Here is an 18123-nt window from a genome sequence, read left to right as displayed (position 1 = left end):
GAGAATTTAAGAATATATTATTCTAGCAGTTAATTTTCAACATGTACTTTATTTTACTTACATGAACAGTATCTTTGAGGTTAATACTACTAATTTTAAGTTTTGAGCATTTTATATGTATAGCTATATAATTATAACATTAGAGTGGAGTTAGCTTCTTGATACAGCCAGTCTGTGTAGTGTGCAAAGGTGCCAGCTGCACAAATCACAGTCTGTGGGACTCGTCTATACATAAATCTGTCCAAGCCTAGCAATGCAACAAAATGTCAGGATAGTTAGACAGTGGTACAGTTCAAAATGGCCCATAAAGAAAATAATTATTGTACAGAATCCAATTAGTCTATTATAGAAAAAAGTGCACTGAGTTTGGTTTATTCAGATGAGCAGGATAGTCATCTCCCTTTAACATGGGTGTGTCCTTCAACATTGCAGTTTGGGTTATAGTTTTGCCTCTGAAGAGGATTAAATAGAACAATACACAAGAGCAACTCAAACTGGTGCTTTTCAGAACATAAAATAAATACACCAGTGCTTTTCAGACACACAGAATGAATAGTTTTCATACAAAGACTTCTAAATATTCACACCAGAATTTTTGTGTTTTTTTAAACAGAAATATAAACTTCCACTTTGACCTGTGTTCATAGCACCTGTTTTCCTTTGCTGATTACAGAACTTTACAGTCAGAGGCTTAATATGAATCATTTATTTTGCAGTAGCTGTGCAAAATTCCAACCACTTCAGAAGTGCCAAATACAAAGACATCTTATGCAATCCACTCTACACCACATCTTTTTGATAGCATCTTCTGTCCTATTCCTAGACTAGTAAATAAAATAATAGAGATACACACCCAGATGAATGCACAAAATTGCATAAACATTGTGTTGTTCAATTTAGACATAGCTAAATTCTGTTTACTTGCATTTATCCTTGAATTCCTCACCAAGTACTACATACTATAAGCCTAAACCAGTGTACAAGTGGTATACATAAAGTCTGTTATCTAAACACTTTGCTCTTGCAAAGCGTGTTGGAAACATTGAGGACAGGGCAGAAGGACAAGCAGAATTTAGGTTATTAATTTTTTTTAAGAAATTCTCCTTCCTTGGGATTTTATGTTATCATCTGGCATTTAAGTTTTCTGAAGTATAAGGATAATGTAATGATTTTTCAGGGCTCATACTAGGTAATTCTTTCAGCGTTTCATAGTAATGACCTTCCTCTGTGATAGTGGAGCTGAAAAGTCATGATATTATTTTTACAGCACTACAACTTTCCGTTTCATAGAAATGTTCCCATATTGGATAGGTAAATTTTGTACCAAAAAAAATAATTTTAGAACACTGCATGAGAAAATAATTCTCATAAAAGCTTCACCTTGCATTTCTGGAAATAGACTGGAGATAAAACCCATTCAGCTTTATAAGGTATTGAATATCTACTTGTTCAATAGGAACCTAGAAGATAAATATACATTGATAATATCAATCATGAAGAAGGCCAGGAAAACCCATTGTTTTTGTAACAGCAGTATAGCAATGTTGATGGTTTGGAACTAGAGTGAATAAAGGAAAACTGCCTGTGAAGGTTGAGAATGAATATGAAACATAATGATGTGCTCAGTTATAAAAAAAAAGACCTTGATCTATCTTAAAATGTATTAGGAAGGTTGATTTCATAGTGTACTTGAATAACAGCAAAGCTGAGATAAATTGATATGCCAGTCATAACTGATTTTAGAAGCTGATTTAGATATTAAAATTAATGCATAAGCTTATTTGGTTCCATTGATTAAATTTCTGTATGTAAACAAAATCTGTCTTATGAGTTATTCTGAGATTTTTTGGGTCAAAATGTGCTAGCCAAAGTTGAAATATTAGATGAAATGATTTTGCCACTATAAAAGTACAATATTTATAATTAAGCACAGATACTATACTTAACGCTTTGAAAAGAGCTGGCATTTTATCAAACTTAAATAAATGATCTTATAGCAATTCAGAAAATACAGACTAGAAAACCACAAACATACACATGGTAAGTTGACAGAAATAATGATTAAAAGAATAACAATAGAAAACTTATGAAAAAGAAACTACGTTTCAACTTATCTATTGCAATTCCTGGAACATGTCATTACAAAAACATATTTTTAAAAAAATTATTAACACAACAAACACATTTTGAAAATGCTGCTGAAAAATTGTCACACAGGAACTACCACGGGTATGAAGCAGATATGGATTAAGGAACAAAATATCTCCATGGATCAAAACACAGGAAACAGAATCATAGAGAAAGTTTTCTTTATTATGGCAAAAATAAATCAATGGGGTATTTATGCAAGTTCTGTAATAAGTTTTGTGCTGAATATATTCATAAATGGTCAGGAAACATAGATAAGTGCGGGATGGCAAAACTTGCAAACAACACAAAATGTTTACTTAATTCGAATCCAAAAAGAATGATGAGGATATTCAGAAATTTCTCATCAATTTGGTGAATGGGTAATGCCATAGGAAGAGAAACTGTATGCTCATAATTAAAAACCACAATATTAGAGCAAAAACATTGAGCTACTTATCTTTGCTAATAAGCTCTTAATTGACTAAGTCAACTGAAGACAAACCTGGTCAACATTGCAGATAATTTGTGAATCCAAAATCAATAAGTTTAAGTAAATAAATAACGGGAAGGAAAGTAATACAGAAGTCTAATGAAAATATATCAAACATTGCTTATCAAATTTCAAAAGATTCTGTGCAAAAGCATGGAGAATATTCAAGGAGGGATTTAAAAGTGGAAAATGTTTACTTTAGAAAGAAATAGGATTTGTTCCCTCAACACTGCTGTGGAAAAACCTCAAGAGAGAAATGGCAAAGGATAACTAAAAGTATTTAAAAATCACAACTAATAATAAGAATTGGGATCAGGTCATGTGTTCCTCCATGTATCATAGTTTAAAGTTAGAAAGTCTTCATCAGTTAATGAAGTCATAAATTGGCAAATTCAAATGAGCCAAAAAACTCTTTACTGAGGGTACATAGTTAATTTGTGATACCCATTTCAACACTGCATTAACAAAGACAAGAAGCTAGAAAAGTTTTGAAAGAGAAGTGAAATTGGAGCGGAAAAAAAGGTGTAAGATAGCAGGAATACCCAGAATTAAAATAGTAAATATAGAAAGTATTTTGGAAAGCTACAGAGTTTAAACCAACTTGTAACTGTTACACTGAGATGAAATTTAGGCTCAGACTATCCCATATTTCCTCACTACACAGTTCCTTGCACTGTTCCCTGAAGCCCAAGGTTGGCAAAAACTTCTGAATTAGTTTGTTCAATCATGTGTGTAAATTCCTTTCCCTGGATTTTTTAACTATAGGATTCCCAAATTGGGTTATATTTATGACTACTAGAACATGAAAAGCATCTGTGTATATATAATATCGGTACTTACTATAATCTTACTAGCACATACATAACTACTTTGTATGCACGTTATATACATTTGCTGTTGAGAGTGGGTGTGTATTGTGAGGCTGAAAGCTAAACATCTGCTTGTGTGCTTTGGTGAGGAGATGAAGACAGACTGAGTTTTTATATGGCACATCTACTTTTCTTTTTTACCTGAAGGCCTGTGAGCTGACACCATCCAGGTGTTTTCGATGTTGAGATGACCTACTCCATCCTAAAGGAGATACACTTGGACTCTTGAAATATTTTAGGACTGAAATAGTAGCATCTCAAAGATATTTCCCGACCCACTTTCGGAATTCTTCTGTCTATATACGTCAGTGTTCAAGGTGTTTGGGCAGCGTGGCCGTGGTCACCATGCTTAGCTGTGGAAATGAGGAGCCTGCAGCTACATGTATGCTGCCCGAAGCAGTGAACGGCATCCCCAGGCCGGCTCAGACTGAGCCAGGAGCCAGGGCGGCTGGTGCAGCCTGCACCTTCGAAGGGTGTGGACGCGGGGAGCAGGCCTACAGTTTGAGAGAGCATGAATATCCAAATCTCATCCTTCAGTCTGCCAGCTGGGCTCTCCTCAGGCCCTAGGAAGACATTTCCCCCCTTCTCAGGCCTTAGTCTTCCTTGCGTATCAAGGGTGGTATTTGTTGCTGCCTACCAGACTGGAAGGTGTCCTGTCCCCAGGGTCACCCTGGCAGGTGGCTGTCAGGCCTCTGAGGTGGCAGCCTGGGCGTGTTGCCACCAGTTGGGTCTCTGACCCGACTCCCAGGTGTTCAGCCTCAGACACGCATTTCTATCCTTTCAAGAACTGTGGAATTTCCCGTCAGTTTTGTTGGGGTGGGCTTTTGCCCGAGGGTCACCAGCAAGGCTGGAGACGCGGTACCAACCCCCGAGGCGCCTCCTCACGCGGGAGGGGGCAGCGGCGTGACGCCGTGCCCGCCCGGGGACCCCCCTGCGGGCCGCCGCCGGCCTCTCCCGCCCCGCCCGGCGGCCGCGGCCCTGCCCGCCCGGCGGCCGCCCCGCACCGCCCCCGGAGGGTCTGGCGCGCCCCGGGAAGCCCCTGCGACGAAGAGGGAGGAGCGCGCAGCGCCGAGCGAGCAGCTGGCGGCGAGCAGCGGCCCCGGAGGAAGACAGATGGGGTGAGAGACAGCGCGAGGCCCGGCTGTCAGCGCGGCCTCAGCCCCGCCGCGGAGGGAGCCCCTCCTCCCCGCGGGTGTGCGCCTCTCGCTCCCTGGCCGGGGGGAACCATGGCGTCCAGCGAGGAGGACGGAGGCGGCAACGGCGCGGTGGAGGAGAAGGAGAACGGCAAGAAGCGGAGGCTGGGCGCCTTGGCCACGGCCTGGCTCATCTTCTACAACGTCGCCATGACCGCGGGGTAAGCGGGCGCGGGCACGCCGTGGGCCAGGCAGCGCGGCGCCTCAGCGGGGCGCGGAGCCGCAGCGCGGGGGCGGTGGGAGCCGGGTGGTGGGCGGCGGCGGCGAGGCGGGGTCCCGCGGACCCGGCAGGCTGGCGTAGCCGTGGGGCAACCGGGTGTGAGAGCCGGGGCCGCGGGGAAGCCGCCGGGAGCGGGGCTAGCCCTTGCCCGCCGGGCATTGCCTAATACGGTGCAGCGCTGCCAGCCGCCAGCGCGTCACCCGGAGCCCGCCGCAGAGGTTAAGTATAGCCGGGAGAGGAATGCCGGGCGGGGGTGCCGCGTCCCTGGGCACAGCCGCCGCCGCCCCTCCGCCGCCGCCCGCCTCCGGGCCGGCCCCCCGCGCCTCGCCGGGCGGGGGCTGCCGGCCGGCCGCGGGGAGGCGAGAGCGCTCCTCGGTGCCACCGGGGGTCTCGGAACGAGCTGTCCTGGGCGGGCGGCGGTTCCCGCCGCGGCTGGGGTAGCTGGCTCAGGTCCGTGAGCGCTGGATCTGAGCGAGCGGAGGAGCTCGCACCGGCTCCCTGCGAGGTAGTAACGTCCCGAGCCGAGCGTGGGCATCTAGCGATGGGCAGGGCGTGGGTGGAGGGGAAAGAGCTGTAGTTACGCAAGGGGCTCGTTTGAGCTAGTGCTCCACACTGCGGTGCTTTGCTTTGAGGAAAGCGGGTATTTGTTTTGAATACACTCAGGTTTATGTTGTTAGTGCTTAAATCACATATTTTCACTTCTTGAAAATTTGTCCTGTTCACTAACTCTTGGGAAAAACAAACAAACAATTTCTACATGCATAAAAAAACTCTCTGCCCGTTGAATCTCATAGAGCAAAACTGATATGCTGTAGTTGGAGCAGGAGTTCAAGCACTGATACAGAAAGCCAGAAGTATGATCGTAATGGCTTTCTTCTCGCTATCATATGTGAATCCTGAACACGCATTCAAGTCTGTTCGTATATTGTAGCAGCACCTTTTCAGAAGTGCTTTTACTGAATGTTTTTTTTTTCTGGCTGGCAGGTTGATGTTATCTCATTGAATTCCCAGCCTCATGCTCCATGTGTGAATTTGCTAATGAACACTGACTCTTATCACTGACTTTTATAGATCTGTAGAAGATTATCAAGCCATATTAATTTTGACCTTAGGTGATGATTCAGTATCTCTTACTTCCTTCTCTCCCACCTTCAATTAATATCAAAAGGGATTAAGACATGCAAAATTGCATATTTTATGTGGAAAGAGAGAATTAAGAGGAACAAATTCTTACCATCTTCTACGGATACAATTTAAGAGAAAAGTAAATATTTGAAATGGAGCGATACTTAACAGGCTCACCACACAGGATAAATAAGTGACAAGAACAGCATCTTTGTCCAGACAGTGCAACATAGCAAAGTATTTCTAGAGTTTTAACAAACTAATACATAATTGCATGTTAACAACCATTCTAATAAAATATTGAGGCTTATCTTTCTTTATAGCAAAGGTTTAAGGGACTAAAATGACCCAATCTTACTGAAAGTCCCAACTGGAAATGCTACCTTTATTACAGAAATTGTTTTCCATTTCCTGGTGATATGTAATACTCAGTACAAGAGCTTTCCTGAGATCCAGAGTCAAAGCCACTGACAACTGAATAAATTGATCTACAGAAATTCATGTTCAAATAAAAATTTAAGAGAAACGTGTTTGCTTCTGAGTGTATTACAAGATTACTTCTCTCTGCAACCCTTTTGTTACAGAACGCGGTGCAGAAAATGCCTTGTTAGATTAGATGTATTATGACTTCTCAGTCTAGGGCTAGGACAAAGCTGTGTCTGTCACCATTCATGCTGCCAGCTAAACTCTCTGTCACCTTCCTCTTGTCAAACACTTCACTATAAAAAGGGCAGCTTTACTGTGAAGAACTACCAGCGATAGTAGTCCATTAATTCCTCGTTTCCACAGCGGTGGGAAACAACCTCAGATTAATGCACTCAGATTTAAAATCCATTATAAAATCTAAGTAACACTTGTGGGGGCAAATTTTGGAGCTCTAATAGATCGGCTTCATGGGCTTCAAGTAGAAGGGATCAAGGAAGGGAATCATTTCCACCATGTGGGGAAGGCTGACTAACTCTATGTGAGTTTGAAATGCCATCGTGAAGTGCTGGAAGGGGCCATGCCAAGTGACCACGTAGATGTAGCCACCGTATGTAAGAGTTGTTAAGGGACTGATACTGAAGTACATGCCATTTGAGGTTAACAGAGAGCTGTCACGATCCATGCAACTCTCATGCCATTACAGTGTAACAGGTCTGACCAAAGGTCAGTATTTCCTGGTACCCTGTTTCCAAGGGAAGAGTATAAGAACAGGAGATGTGTTAAATATTTATGCAAATGTTTATATAAATATTTATCCAAACACTTATCTGCTTTCTGAATCTGCCTCTGAGTATTTCTTTGAGCCCTCTGCTTTGTCACTTGGGCCCATCCTTAGCCAGAGCTCATGTCGCTGTACAGCGTGCTTGCTATGGCTTTATATAGAATGAAAGGACTGAGTAATTATTCCAAATACCATCAGACAAGAAGTTAAGCTAAAGTTATTGTAATTTTTATATTTTAATTTTTACCTCTCAAAATACTTATCCATAGCTCTGGTTATGCCTGCAAGTCTATCTTAAAGAATTTTTGTACTTTCTTAGCCCTTGAGGATTGAAACCTGACATTTCAAGGCATCTCGCTAGCATGATATTTCTAAGAATGTGCTATAGATCTGCATTAATGATGGAACATATAGTATACTATTTTGAAAATCTTAATTATATAAACGTGGATTAATTATGCGGAAGGGGTTGTGCTAGCCTTTGGTTATTATACTGGGGCTGGGCTGGGTGGTGATGAGCAACACACCACAGTTTAGAAGTTTGTTATTTTTAGTCTCAATTTCCATTTGAGATCTCAGTTTAAGTTTTATGTCCACTTTCAGTTTGATTAAAAGATACTGTAACTTACTTTCTTTTACGTTGGAAGGGTTATCAGTTGATATCATTGTTCAGTTTCCTTAAAAAAATATTAAAAAATTAGCCAACACCATCAAATATGCTAGTTAAATATACCTGCCTCTGGAAGCCGGGAGCATAGAGCACCCATCTTTCAGCACTTTGGAGTATGATTTTCAAAGATGACTTCTCAACACTTTTGAAAACTGAATCGTAAAGGTAATTTCAGTTGGACAATCACAAACAGAAGCATTGAGATCACTAGTCAGTTCTGAAAATTATGATTTGAGGGGCCATGAAAAATGTAAAAATTATGTGTGTGTGTGTTCCAGTTGTTTACTTATACAAGCCTGTGACCCAAAACAGTGGCTTCAGTGCTGAGTTTGTCACGTGTTTTCAAATAATAGTAATTCACAGTAAAGATCCATGAGGATTTAATAGTAAAAGTACGTAGTCACTGCTAGTGAAAAGTCTCATGGGCCTGAGATTTTGGGGGGTTCCTTCAATTCAAGTCAATCCTGTGAAGGTAAACAAATAATTCTCAATCCATTTCCAAGTAAAGAGATGAAAGAGTGTAATGTTTACATAACATTATATAATATTTATGTCTAAAGGTATTTTTAATAATCTAAGAACACCAACAAGTGAAGAAACAAACATAGTCTGTGAAGAAAATGTTCTACTAAATTATTTACGATGGATGGATATTTTTAGAATTCTAATTTGAAATGTATACATTCTCTTTCTTTTGTAGGTGGCTGGTATTAGGTATTGCCATGGTGCGGTTTTATATACAGAAAGGAACACATAGAGGCTTATTCAGAAGCGTTCAAAAGACGCTTAAATTTTTCCAGACATTTGCTTTGCTTGAGGTAAATTTTAAACATTAGTTTGCTTTACTGGATGCTGCGTTTCATAGGCAAAACACATTCTTAACCTGATTTTAATATAAAAATATTATATTAGTACTTAAAGTCCTTTTAACTTTCTTATTTAATGAATGTTTTTTGGGGGGCAAGCTGATTAGTTGAAACAAATGGGCACATTTTTTTAAATTTAACTCTAATATTTCTTTAAATCAAATACTGCCTGGGAACTTCTTTGATTTGAGAGTCTTTAACTCAAAAGGCAAAATTTCTGAAGGCATTCCAGCCAGCAGATCAACCCTCTAGGGTGGTAGGTAGCTCACCTCCCATCTCCAGAGATGATAGTTTCCCAGTTATTCCTTACACTAGACTCATTATCCTTCTGTGTCTTTCCTGCTTCTGCTTATTTCCAGACTGGATTCATATAGCCCATATAATCTGTTACAACAGGGTCTGTGCAAGTTGTGCAAAGTATTCTTTAAATAGTACCACTTTTGCCAACTATCTACTAGTGGTCTCAGTTTATAGTACATCAATGGAATGAAACTGTTGTATGTATTGAGCACTTACAGTTCGTTCCCAGGCACAATAAAGAGTGCCTATCTACATTTAAACTTTTTTTCTCAATCTGCCTACAAGATCTATAGTTTAAGCAGCTAATAAAATCATGTGGCCAGCTGTATATAGGCTTTTATGCTGTTAAATTTTCACAATAAGTAATTCTACTCAAATCTCTGAAAATAATGAAAAGCACTCTATTTGCTAAACATTACTGCCCAGAAAATGCAATAAATCTGAAGGTTCCTAGGTGTCCTTGGTAAAATTATAATAATGTTATTAATCTGTAATGAATACAGAACATTTTAAAATTGCTATGTGTTTAGTATCCCATTATATGGCTCCTACACTGTCCTTATATGACTCCCTCTACACTGTCCTGTAAAATTCTTTGAATAAGATAATGGAAGAGGAGCTTACTAGTTGAAAAAATAAATGATTTGTAAGTATCTAGATATGTAATATGTACAATTAGTTAGGAAAATAAATTTCTTTCATGTGTTTACACAGATCAGATACTGAGCCCACCACAGCATTGGTTACCAGGGCTCTGACATGTATTTTTTTTAAAGGCTGTTAGTTGGAGACAAAAAAACGGTTTTCCTTCAGAATTAAGCCTAGGATTATATTACTATCAAAAGGCCATGTTTATAGTGTAGATAGTAACATACTGTACATCAGTAACCTCTAACTTATTTTTATTTACAGGTAGTCCACTGTGCAGTTGGTGAGTTCTTTGTTTTAGTTTCTCCTGTAACTAATTGAAACATGAATTGTGGAACAGAGATAACATATTTCTCTTTTTAAGGAATAGTTCGCACATCTGTGCTTGTGACTGGGGTCCAAGTGAGTTCAAGAATCTTCATGGTGTGGTTCATTGCACATAGTATAAAACAGGTATGTGTGTGAGCAAGTCACATTTTGATTGTATTTAAGGAGAAGCTATTAATATAGTTCTCATTTCACAAGGAAGACCAATTTAAAAATTAATGACATTCCTACAGAGAATACGTATATACTTGAGTGCAATTTTGGAAGTTGGTGTTACAGGATGGAACTTACGTGCTTCTGTTCAGGAGCCTGAATTTGGCTCTTAGCTGTGAATCAGCACTGTCCTTAGCATCGTGCCAGCTGTGGTCTGCCTAAGTGAGATCAATGACTACTGCTGTTATTTACCACCAAATCTACCATAGTGTTACTATTTTCCTTTCAAAAACTTAAATTAGCACTTACTGAATTACTCTAAATGAAAATGGGTCTTGACTTGAATTTACCTGGATAAACATGGTTGTGATTTTGTAATTTCTTTTCAGAACCTTCTCAAGGTTTAATATTATGGTAATATTAACATTTGGTGGCATGCATACTGCATTTTTGTCATTAAAAATATATCAAGTCATCCAGCATGCCACAGTGACACTTGAGGTCCTGTATAAATGTCGATAGTTTATTTGCCTGACTGTAGGTGGTTATTGTAAATCTAGTGATTTGCTAGCAGAATGAAACAAGCAGACTGCTTACAACTAGTAGATAGGACATTTAGTTCAGTTTCTGAGGTCTGCTTTCTCTGAAGGGCATGTAAGAATTAAGTGATGGATTTTGAGTCTGTGCTTCTGAATTTCTTTAAACTTAAAAAGCTGAGCCATTAAACTGTCTCACCAGCAGATGGCATATGCCTTTCTGCTGATGGGGTATCATAGCACCTGCCTCAGTTACCAAATCCCTTTGTTTCAGTTCACAGAGGACTGTTTTCTACACTTCATCTTTTCCTTCACTGTTGCTTTTCTAACATGGAATAGGCTTTTCATAGTGTTGGGTGTTGCTTTGTTTTGTTTTGGTTTTGTAAGCTAAGTGTTTTCATTTTTTCCTTAAGGGAAAATGTCTCAAAGATTAACAAGTTTTTTATATTGAATGTTTACATGAATGCTGGAATATAGCACTGCATTTTGCCATTTTGTTATTATCTGCAGTGGATTAAATCTTTAGCATATCCAGTCATTTCTTTTGTTTCCTCTATCTTCAGTACAGTAGGTCAAGCTATGTCCAAGAAAAAATACATCTGAATATATGTCTGATTGTATTTCACACTGTTACTGCTCCGCAGGCATGAATGTTCAGTCACCTTAGGTGGTGAGAGGCACGTTAGTGATAATAGCCAGACCCAGATCTCTCTACTACACTGGAGATTTGAAAGGCAACAGATAGGAATTCTCTGCATACTTATTTAAAGCTCTTCTGCTTGAATTTAGCACTGTGACATGAATCCAAGTTTGGGTTGTTAGTGTTTGTCTCTAACCACATGAGGCTAAGAACAGCCTAATTCTGTCTTTACCTCTGCTTATTTGTTTGGGTCTTTGCACTTTAGTTGTTTCTATTTGTGAGTTCGGCAGTCTTTTTGTATCTCCTTTTGTGATGTTGGTGAGATCCTTTCACTGAAAGTGCACCTTCTCTGACTGACACATTGAGGGCACAATTTTATGAGATGATGAGCACTTATAAAATTCTTCTTGACTTTTGACAGAGTTGTGGATTTTCAGCATCTTTAAGATGTATTAAGCTTTGTCACCATGTTGCATTTTATTTTAAAAAATCGTTTCCCTTTTTTGTAATTTTAACAAAACTTGTGTTACTTTATTTTATTTCACAGACATCCCTGGAGCTTTTCAGACTTCAGGCATGGAAGTGTATTACAAAATTCCTCCCCTTTTAAAGAAAAGAAAATTACTTGCGTGTAGTTCTACTTCTCAGAAGGTAGTGTTTGTAATAGATCCCCATGTGCCTTTTTTGTATTTGGGGACTTTTGTTTATTTGTTCACTTAGAGTGAAAAAGAACTGATGTTTTGAAACAGCAGAGATAGAGATATGTGCTACCTACCGATGAGGCAGTTTAATGACTCAGAACTTAAATGGGATTGTTGAGTGAGTTTGCCCAATGCTCCTGATCTACCAACTACTCTTCATTTAGTGATCCATCTGTGTTCCAGCTCCTTAACTATCTTACAGCTCCCTGAAGTCTGCCAAATTCGATCTTCTGTGACCAAGTTCCAGTTAGTAGATTATACTAAGCAATTCCTCTTGTGTAAAGTTTCGTGGAGACGTGCATTAGACGGTGAGGAAGAAGCAAGATAAAAAGTAAGAGAATGTATAGGAGACAGAGTAGTGAAATGCAGAATGGGTAAAAACCAATTATGAAAGGAACGTATCTTCTGTAGCATTTTTTTCTTGCTATTTTGAGGAATGAGAAAATAAACAAGTAAATCAACCACACATAAAAAGAGGGAAACAGATTTCATAGTGAAAATGCAGAAGAGAGGAATAAGCTTAAGTATAGGGGTTTATGATTTGATATTTGCATAATGAATAAATATTGCTCGGTTTGTACAATGTATGTTAGTAAATACATATGATAAAGAACTGTACATGATAATGATTTCAGCATATCACTTTTATGCCAAAATTTTCTTTCTTTACAAGATGTTAGTTCTGCTCTGTATATCTTAAACAGAAGATTGTTGCAGTTTGCACAGAAAAGAAGCTTAAGGATGAAGAAAGTGTTGGTTCTTTATACTTCTGCAGATCCAGAATGAGGAGAGCGTTATTCTTTTTCTGGTCGTATGGACTGTGACAGAGATTACTCGATATTCCTTCTACACATTCAACCTGCTCAACCATTTGCCATACTTCATTAAATGGGCCAGGTGGAGATGTCTTGCACTTCAGTTTCTCATGGTTCTGTGCATGTTAGTTTCACGCATGCTGAGCTAACACACAGGAGAGCAGATGTTTGAGCTTTGGTTATGTGTCAGCAGAGTGCAAGTCGGTTGCTTTCTGTACTTCGCATCATTGTTACTTGGTTTAAAATGTTAAAAATATTTTAGTTGGGATTTTGGGGTGTGATTTGTTCTTTGCTTTCTATGTTTCGCGGTTTGAACTCTGCTTTCATTTACTTTATTTTTTTTTTCTTTATCTTTGGAGTCACCTTTAAACATAGAGTGTGACTCCTTAAGATGCTTTTGAATACAAGCACCTGTGCTAGTCTTTGTGGATTTCAGGTCTTTGAAAATGTGGGAGTTGTTGTCACTCAATCTGTACGCATATTATTACTTTATGAGAAGTTCTGCTTTATCAGAGCTTTTGTAAGGTTATATCCATGTAGTGAAGCTAAATATTGATTTAGCTTAGCCCACATAAAAAAATGTGTTCCATATCAAATCTGCTTTGATTTTGAAGCATAATTAAGGTTGGCCACTAGATCACATATATTACAGAGACTGCATGTTTATCATGAGACTTAACTGGAAGAATAGTATTCTCTGTAGTCATTATTTGAAAAATACATGCAAGACAGACAGACACTATTAGAAGGAAAATATCTAACCTACATTCAGCACAACTGACTCTTATTTAAAAGACTGTGTTTGTTTATTTTCCTTTATTTTTGTTTTATAGATAATGCAGTTCTGATGCTTCTAATGCACTTCTTTTATATGTTTGATATTTATATCCATTTTTATAATATATTATCTTTTTGCTAATACCTAAGGTGGTAGGCTTGGTTATGATTAAGCAGTAAATGCCAAACTTAAAAATAATCAGGTCTGGTTTCATTAATAATGTTTTATGTAAATTTCAGAAAGAGAAATGCATTCAGAAAGTGCTATATTGACAAATACACTTTTTGCCATCAAGTCAGTGTGTCTTGACTGACAGAATTTTTGTTTCCTTATCATAGAAAATAGGGAAAACTGACATTCTCACAGCAAAGATATATGGTGAAATATACTATAAACAAAGCATTTGAAAATGTATTTTCTTTTCATAGAGTCCAAAAATATCCCATCAGGATTTATGGATAATCAAACAGCACAAGTGGGCATAAATTCAGTACTCCAAGGGAGCTGGAAATTTCTGATCTTTAGCTTATAATTGTAAAATATTTGTCTGTCCATTGTTAATGGAAGAGATATGCTCTGAATTTTAGTTCAGAATTCCGACTTTTTTGTTTTTTTTTTTTTTTTTTATTTTCACTGCATAGAGACAAACTGTGTGTAGGTCATGACATCAGTTCCTGTTTATACCTCCTCTAATCTGTTCCCTGGACTGTGAGTCCGCTAAGCTCATTTGCTCCGAGGAGGGTTTCATGTTTGGTTGCTGCTGTTTTGGATCTTATCTCTTTTGGTCATGGAGTGCACACTGTGCCTTTCTCTCTGTGAAACAGCTCTCATTGCTGTTCCCTGTGTGAACTCGAGAGCTGTTCCTTAGGAGAAACTGCATCTCCATGGTGCACTATGCCTAAGGACGGCACAAACGCTTTTGATTAAGTTTTTCATTTTGTCACCACCTATGTGGCCTATGGCATTCAATCCACATTTTCCTTACACTAAATGCCTTCACCTTTTATTTGAACATCTTCTTTCCATTTTAAAATGGATCTGATAAGTTTCTGGCACTCATTTTCTTTTTACCATTTCCATTAGTGGTAAATGTAGTATTATTTGGATTTCCCATGTGGCAGTGGGTAAAACAGGCTTCTCATGTTTCTTAATGTTTTCATTATCTTCAAAGAAGTTATAATGCATAGTGTTGACCTTGTGTGTGTGCACTGTGACAAAGATACATGGGGTCATCTGAATTTGGGATCCAGTCCTGGTCTGAATCCTGTCGGTGACAACAGGAGCAAGATCAGTAAATTTAAAAAAAAAAAAAAAAAAAAAGTCATTATTTGGAGACTACAAATTTGTGATTTTTTTTTTTTTTTTTTTTACTCTTTAATATTAGAAAGACATAGAAACATTCTGATACTTCGCTGGTTTTAAATAAAAGGACTGAGGAATGCATTCTCTGTAAACCTAAGCAATGCTGTCCAAAGTAACTGAAGCTGGTATTCTGTGCCAACTCAGGATGTGGTCCTTGATTTTGGTGCAGGAACTACTGTAATACATTGCTGTGCCACTAGTAATAGCAAGAGGAAATTTTAAATGCATGAGGTGTTTCTCACAAGTTTTTTTTTTTTTTTTTAATGCAGATACAACTTTTTTATCATTTTGTATCCTGCTGGAGTTGCAGGTGAACTGCTAACCATATATGCTGCTTTACCCTATGTGAAGAAAACAGGGATGTTTTCACTGAGACTTCCCAACAAATATAATGTCTCCTTTGACTACTATTACTTCCTTATTATTGTCATGTTCTCCTATGTGCCATGTAAGTATTACTTAACTATAGTAACACTAACAACATAATAATCAATAAGCAGCAATGCTGGAAACACTGCCTGTAGTTAAATTTGCTGAACACTTTCTACTATTACAGCCTGTTTTCTGTTGATCCGAGCTTTGCTGTCCTCTAATTGGTTAAACTGAAACTTTCCATCCTGTTACCTGCCTCAAAACATAAGCGGTCTTAAAAATGTCAGTGAATATGCTAAAAACATTTATAAGACTTGGACAAAGTAAAAAGCCTTTTTGCTTACACACAGAAATGTCTGTAATTGTGTTGCTGAGAATTTCGAGTGCCTCTGCCACTTTGAAACAATGGCTTAGAAACTATCCTGCAAGTTGTGCCAGAGATTTGCCTTGTTTATATTGCTATTAATGTCCATTTATGTGTCACCTCTTAAAATCACCATTTGAGCATGCTCGGGAGAAACTTGAAGCAGTATTCTCCAAGATTTCATTTTCACAGAAATCCACCCCCCAGACCTCACTGAACATACTTCAGTCCCTGATTTAATCAGATTCTCCTGATTGTCCTTGTACTTCTGGATAACAGAAGCCACAGATCAATTGGCTAGCCAGAGCTAAGATTAGAGAGACTATCTGTCTTTTACTTCCAATGTTATTTCCACTGGTACCTAAGCAGTGTAGACAAGGAGAAAGCAACCTGATTCAAATACAGCACCATGAATGGGCAAATAAAATATTTTAGATAATCTGGACAATGAGGCTTGAAACAAGGCGAGAGATTAGGAGGAGGCATTGAGAATAAGGAAAAATTCAGTTAAAAGGGTCTGTGATCTGCATCCATAAAAGGTACTTGTTTAAGAAGTTGACCTTAAACATGGACTTTCACATTATGCACACACACTGTGAATTTTTTTGTCACAAGAAATCATGCAGGCCAATGAAAGAGATTTATATGTCCTAAGATATCATAACTTACTAACAGTTTTACAACTGTTTATATAACTTAATGCTTCAGGAAAAAATCAAATTTTCTATCCATTAAATATAAGGATTGAATGTATCAGCAGGACAGTAATATAATAGATCTCAGAGGGCCAGGAGAAAGGGAGCTCCTCATTTCAGACTTGAACAAGTAGGTTAAATTTGTATGTTCCTCAAAGTGTTAATTCAAACATGCTTACTTTAGCACAAATTTGAAAACTTCAGGCACTGCTGGCAACTGGTTAAGTCCTGTTTATACAAAGAAAGTATTGGAGGGAAGTTCCTTGAACACATTCAGGAGGCCTTGTCTGACTTTTGAGTAATTACTGTTTTGTAATTCACTGCAATGTTTGTGACTTGCTATGATTTACCTTAACCAACTATAGCATTGTGTGCCATAATTTTTCCTCAATTCTGCAAAATTTTACTTTTCTGTTATGTGATCTATTGAATTTTTTTATCTAATTTGCTTTCTTTTATGCTTTGATCAAGTATTTCCACAACTTTACTTCCACATGCTGCGGCAGAGAAGAAGGGTGCTTCATGGAGAAGTGATTGTGGAAAAGGACGATTGAATCAAGCCATGTAACTGGTGCTTTTAATGGGAAAAAGAGGGTAAAAAAAGAAAACTTCCTGTGATTTTTCTGAGTCCAAGTTTTAAAACATGGAACAAGAATAAACAACTGTGCATAAAATAGCATGGACTGTATTATTTTACAATTAATATATCTTCAGACTTACCTTTTCATCCTTGGTTTCACTTTGATTTTTAATTGTGCATTTCTGCAGACAAATTATTTTCTTATTTTCAGTAGGTTGACAAATAGCTTTAAGAATTGGAATAGTTGGCTGCTGTGCTTCCTGTTCTGAAAGTTCTGTTATGACCTGTAGTCATCATCAAGAACAAAAGGAGAGTTGATAAATTGTACTGAAAGTGAGTCTTCTGGAAAACAGAGCATAAATTAGGTAATGATGTTTTTCATAGATTAGGTGGCTTAAATGTTATTTAAGCTTTATATTAAATAATACCTTTCCAGTTATAAGTACTGTTAGCATGTTGTTCAACATTCTTTGAATTACAGGATCACACTGTAGAATTCCAGAAGGACTTTTGAAAGGAGTTGAATTCTTGATTGTCAGTGCAAATTTAGATCTCTGTGTATTTTCATTTGTAATTGTAAAGATATGTAGAATAATAGATATAATATTAACTGGTTAAAAGTTTGTGCTGAGGAGTAGACTTGATGTGCCTACCTTTCTCTGATCAGTGGCTGGAATGGGACTTGTTTGCAGAGGAAGACTGATTGCCAGCATATTTCCTATTCTATGTTTTATTATGTATGCAGAAAAAATATGGTATTGCATTTAGAAACTGTAGCTATAGTGAGCTGTTTAACTTCTTACAAATAGCTAAGTGGGATAAGATATATTTGAAATAGTGTCTTAAAATATAAATTGTGCTTTGAATCATACCATTGCGCAATTTTAATTGCTCTCTCCCCATTAATTGTTTGTACTGTGTTGACCTAATTGTTTTTAATGTCTTCAATAATCTGAAAGAGGGATCTACAGTATATTAAGAAAAGTTACAGATGATATTACACTATGTGATACCTGCGTGGGAGAGGTCCAACGAATTAGATGCAGCCTAAGAGATTCAGAGAAAAAGTTATGCATTTGAGG

The 18123-nt window shown here is 38.2% G+C and overlaps 1 protein-coding gene across 2 annotated transcripts; it reads left to right on the top strand.

Annotated features, from left to right (window-relative positions):
• Nucleotides 1-4504: 4504 nt before the first annotated feature.
• Nucleotides 4505-17135, top strand: HACD1 (3-hydroxyacyl-CoA dehydratase 1). 2 transcript variants are annotated; one of them, XM_042802150.1, is made up of 7 exons: nt 4505-4843; nt 8605-8722; nt 9983-10001; nt 10089-10171; nt 12851-12972; nt 15300-15478; nt 16933-17135. In XM_042802150.1, exons 1-7 carry the CDS (start codon nt 4716-4718, stop codon nt 17013-17015), a joined length of 732 nt encoding a protein of 243 aa, XP_042658084.1. In that variant the 5' UTR covers nt 4505-4715; the 3' UTR covers nt 17016-17135. The 2 variants fall into 2 exon arrangements, with proteins under 2 accessions (XP_042658084.1, XP_032847581.2); XM_032991690.2 differs by having other exon boundaries at nt 10083-10171.
• Nucleotides 17136-18123: the final 988 nt, after the last annotated feature.

Source organism: Tyto alba, unplaced genomic scaffold (genome assembly GCF_018691265.1).
Source record: "Tyto alba isolate M040663 unplaced genomic scaffold, T.alba_DEE_v4.0 Super-Scaffold_38, whole genome shotgun sequence".
NCBI lineage: Eukaryota > Metazoa > Chordata > Aves > Strigiformes > Tytonidae > Tyto > Tyto alba.
The sequence above is the reverse complement of the archived record's forward strand: the minus strand, read 5'-3'. Positions and strand labels throughout refer to the sequence as shown.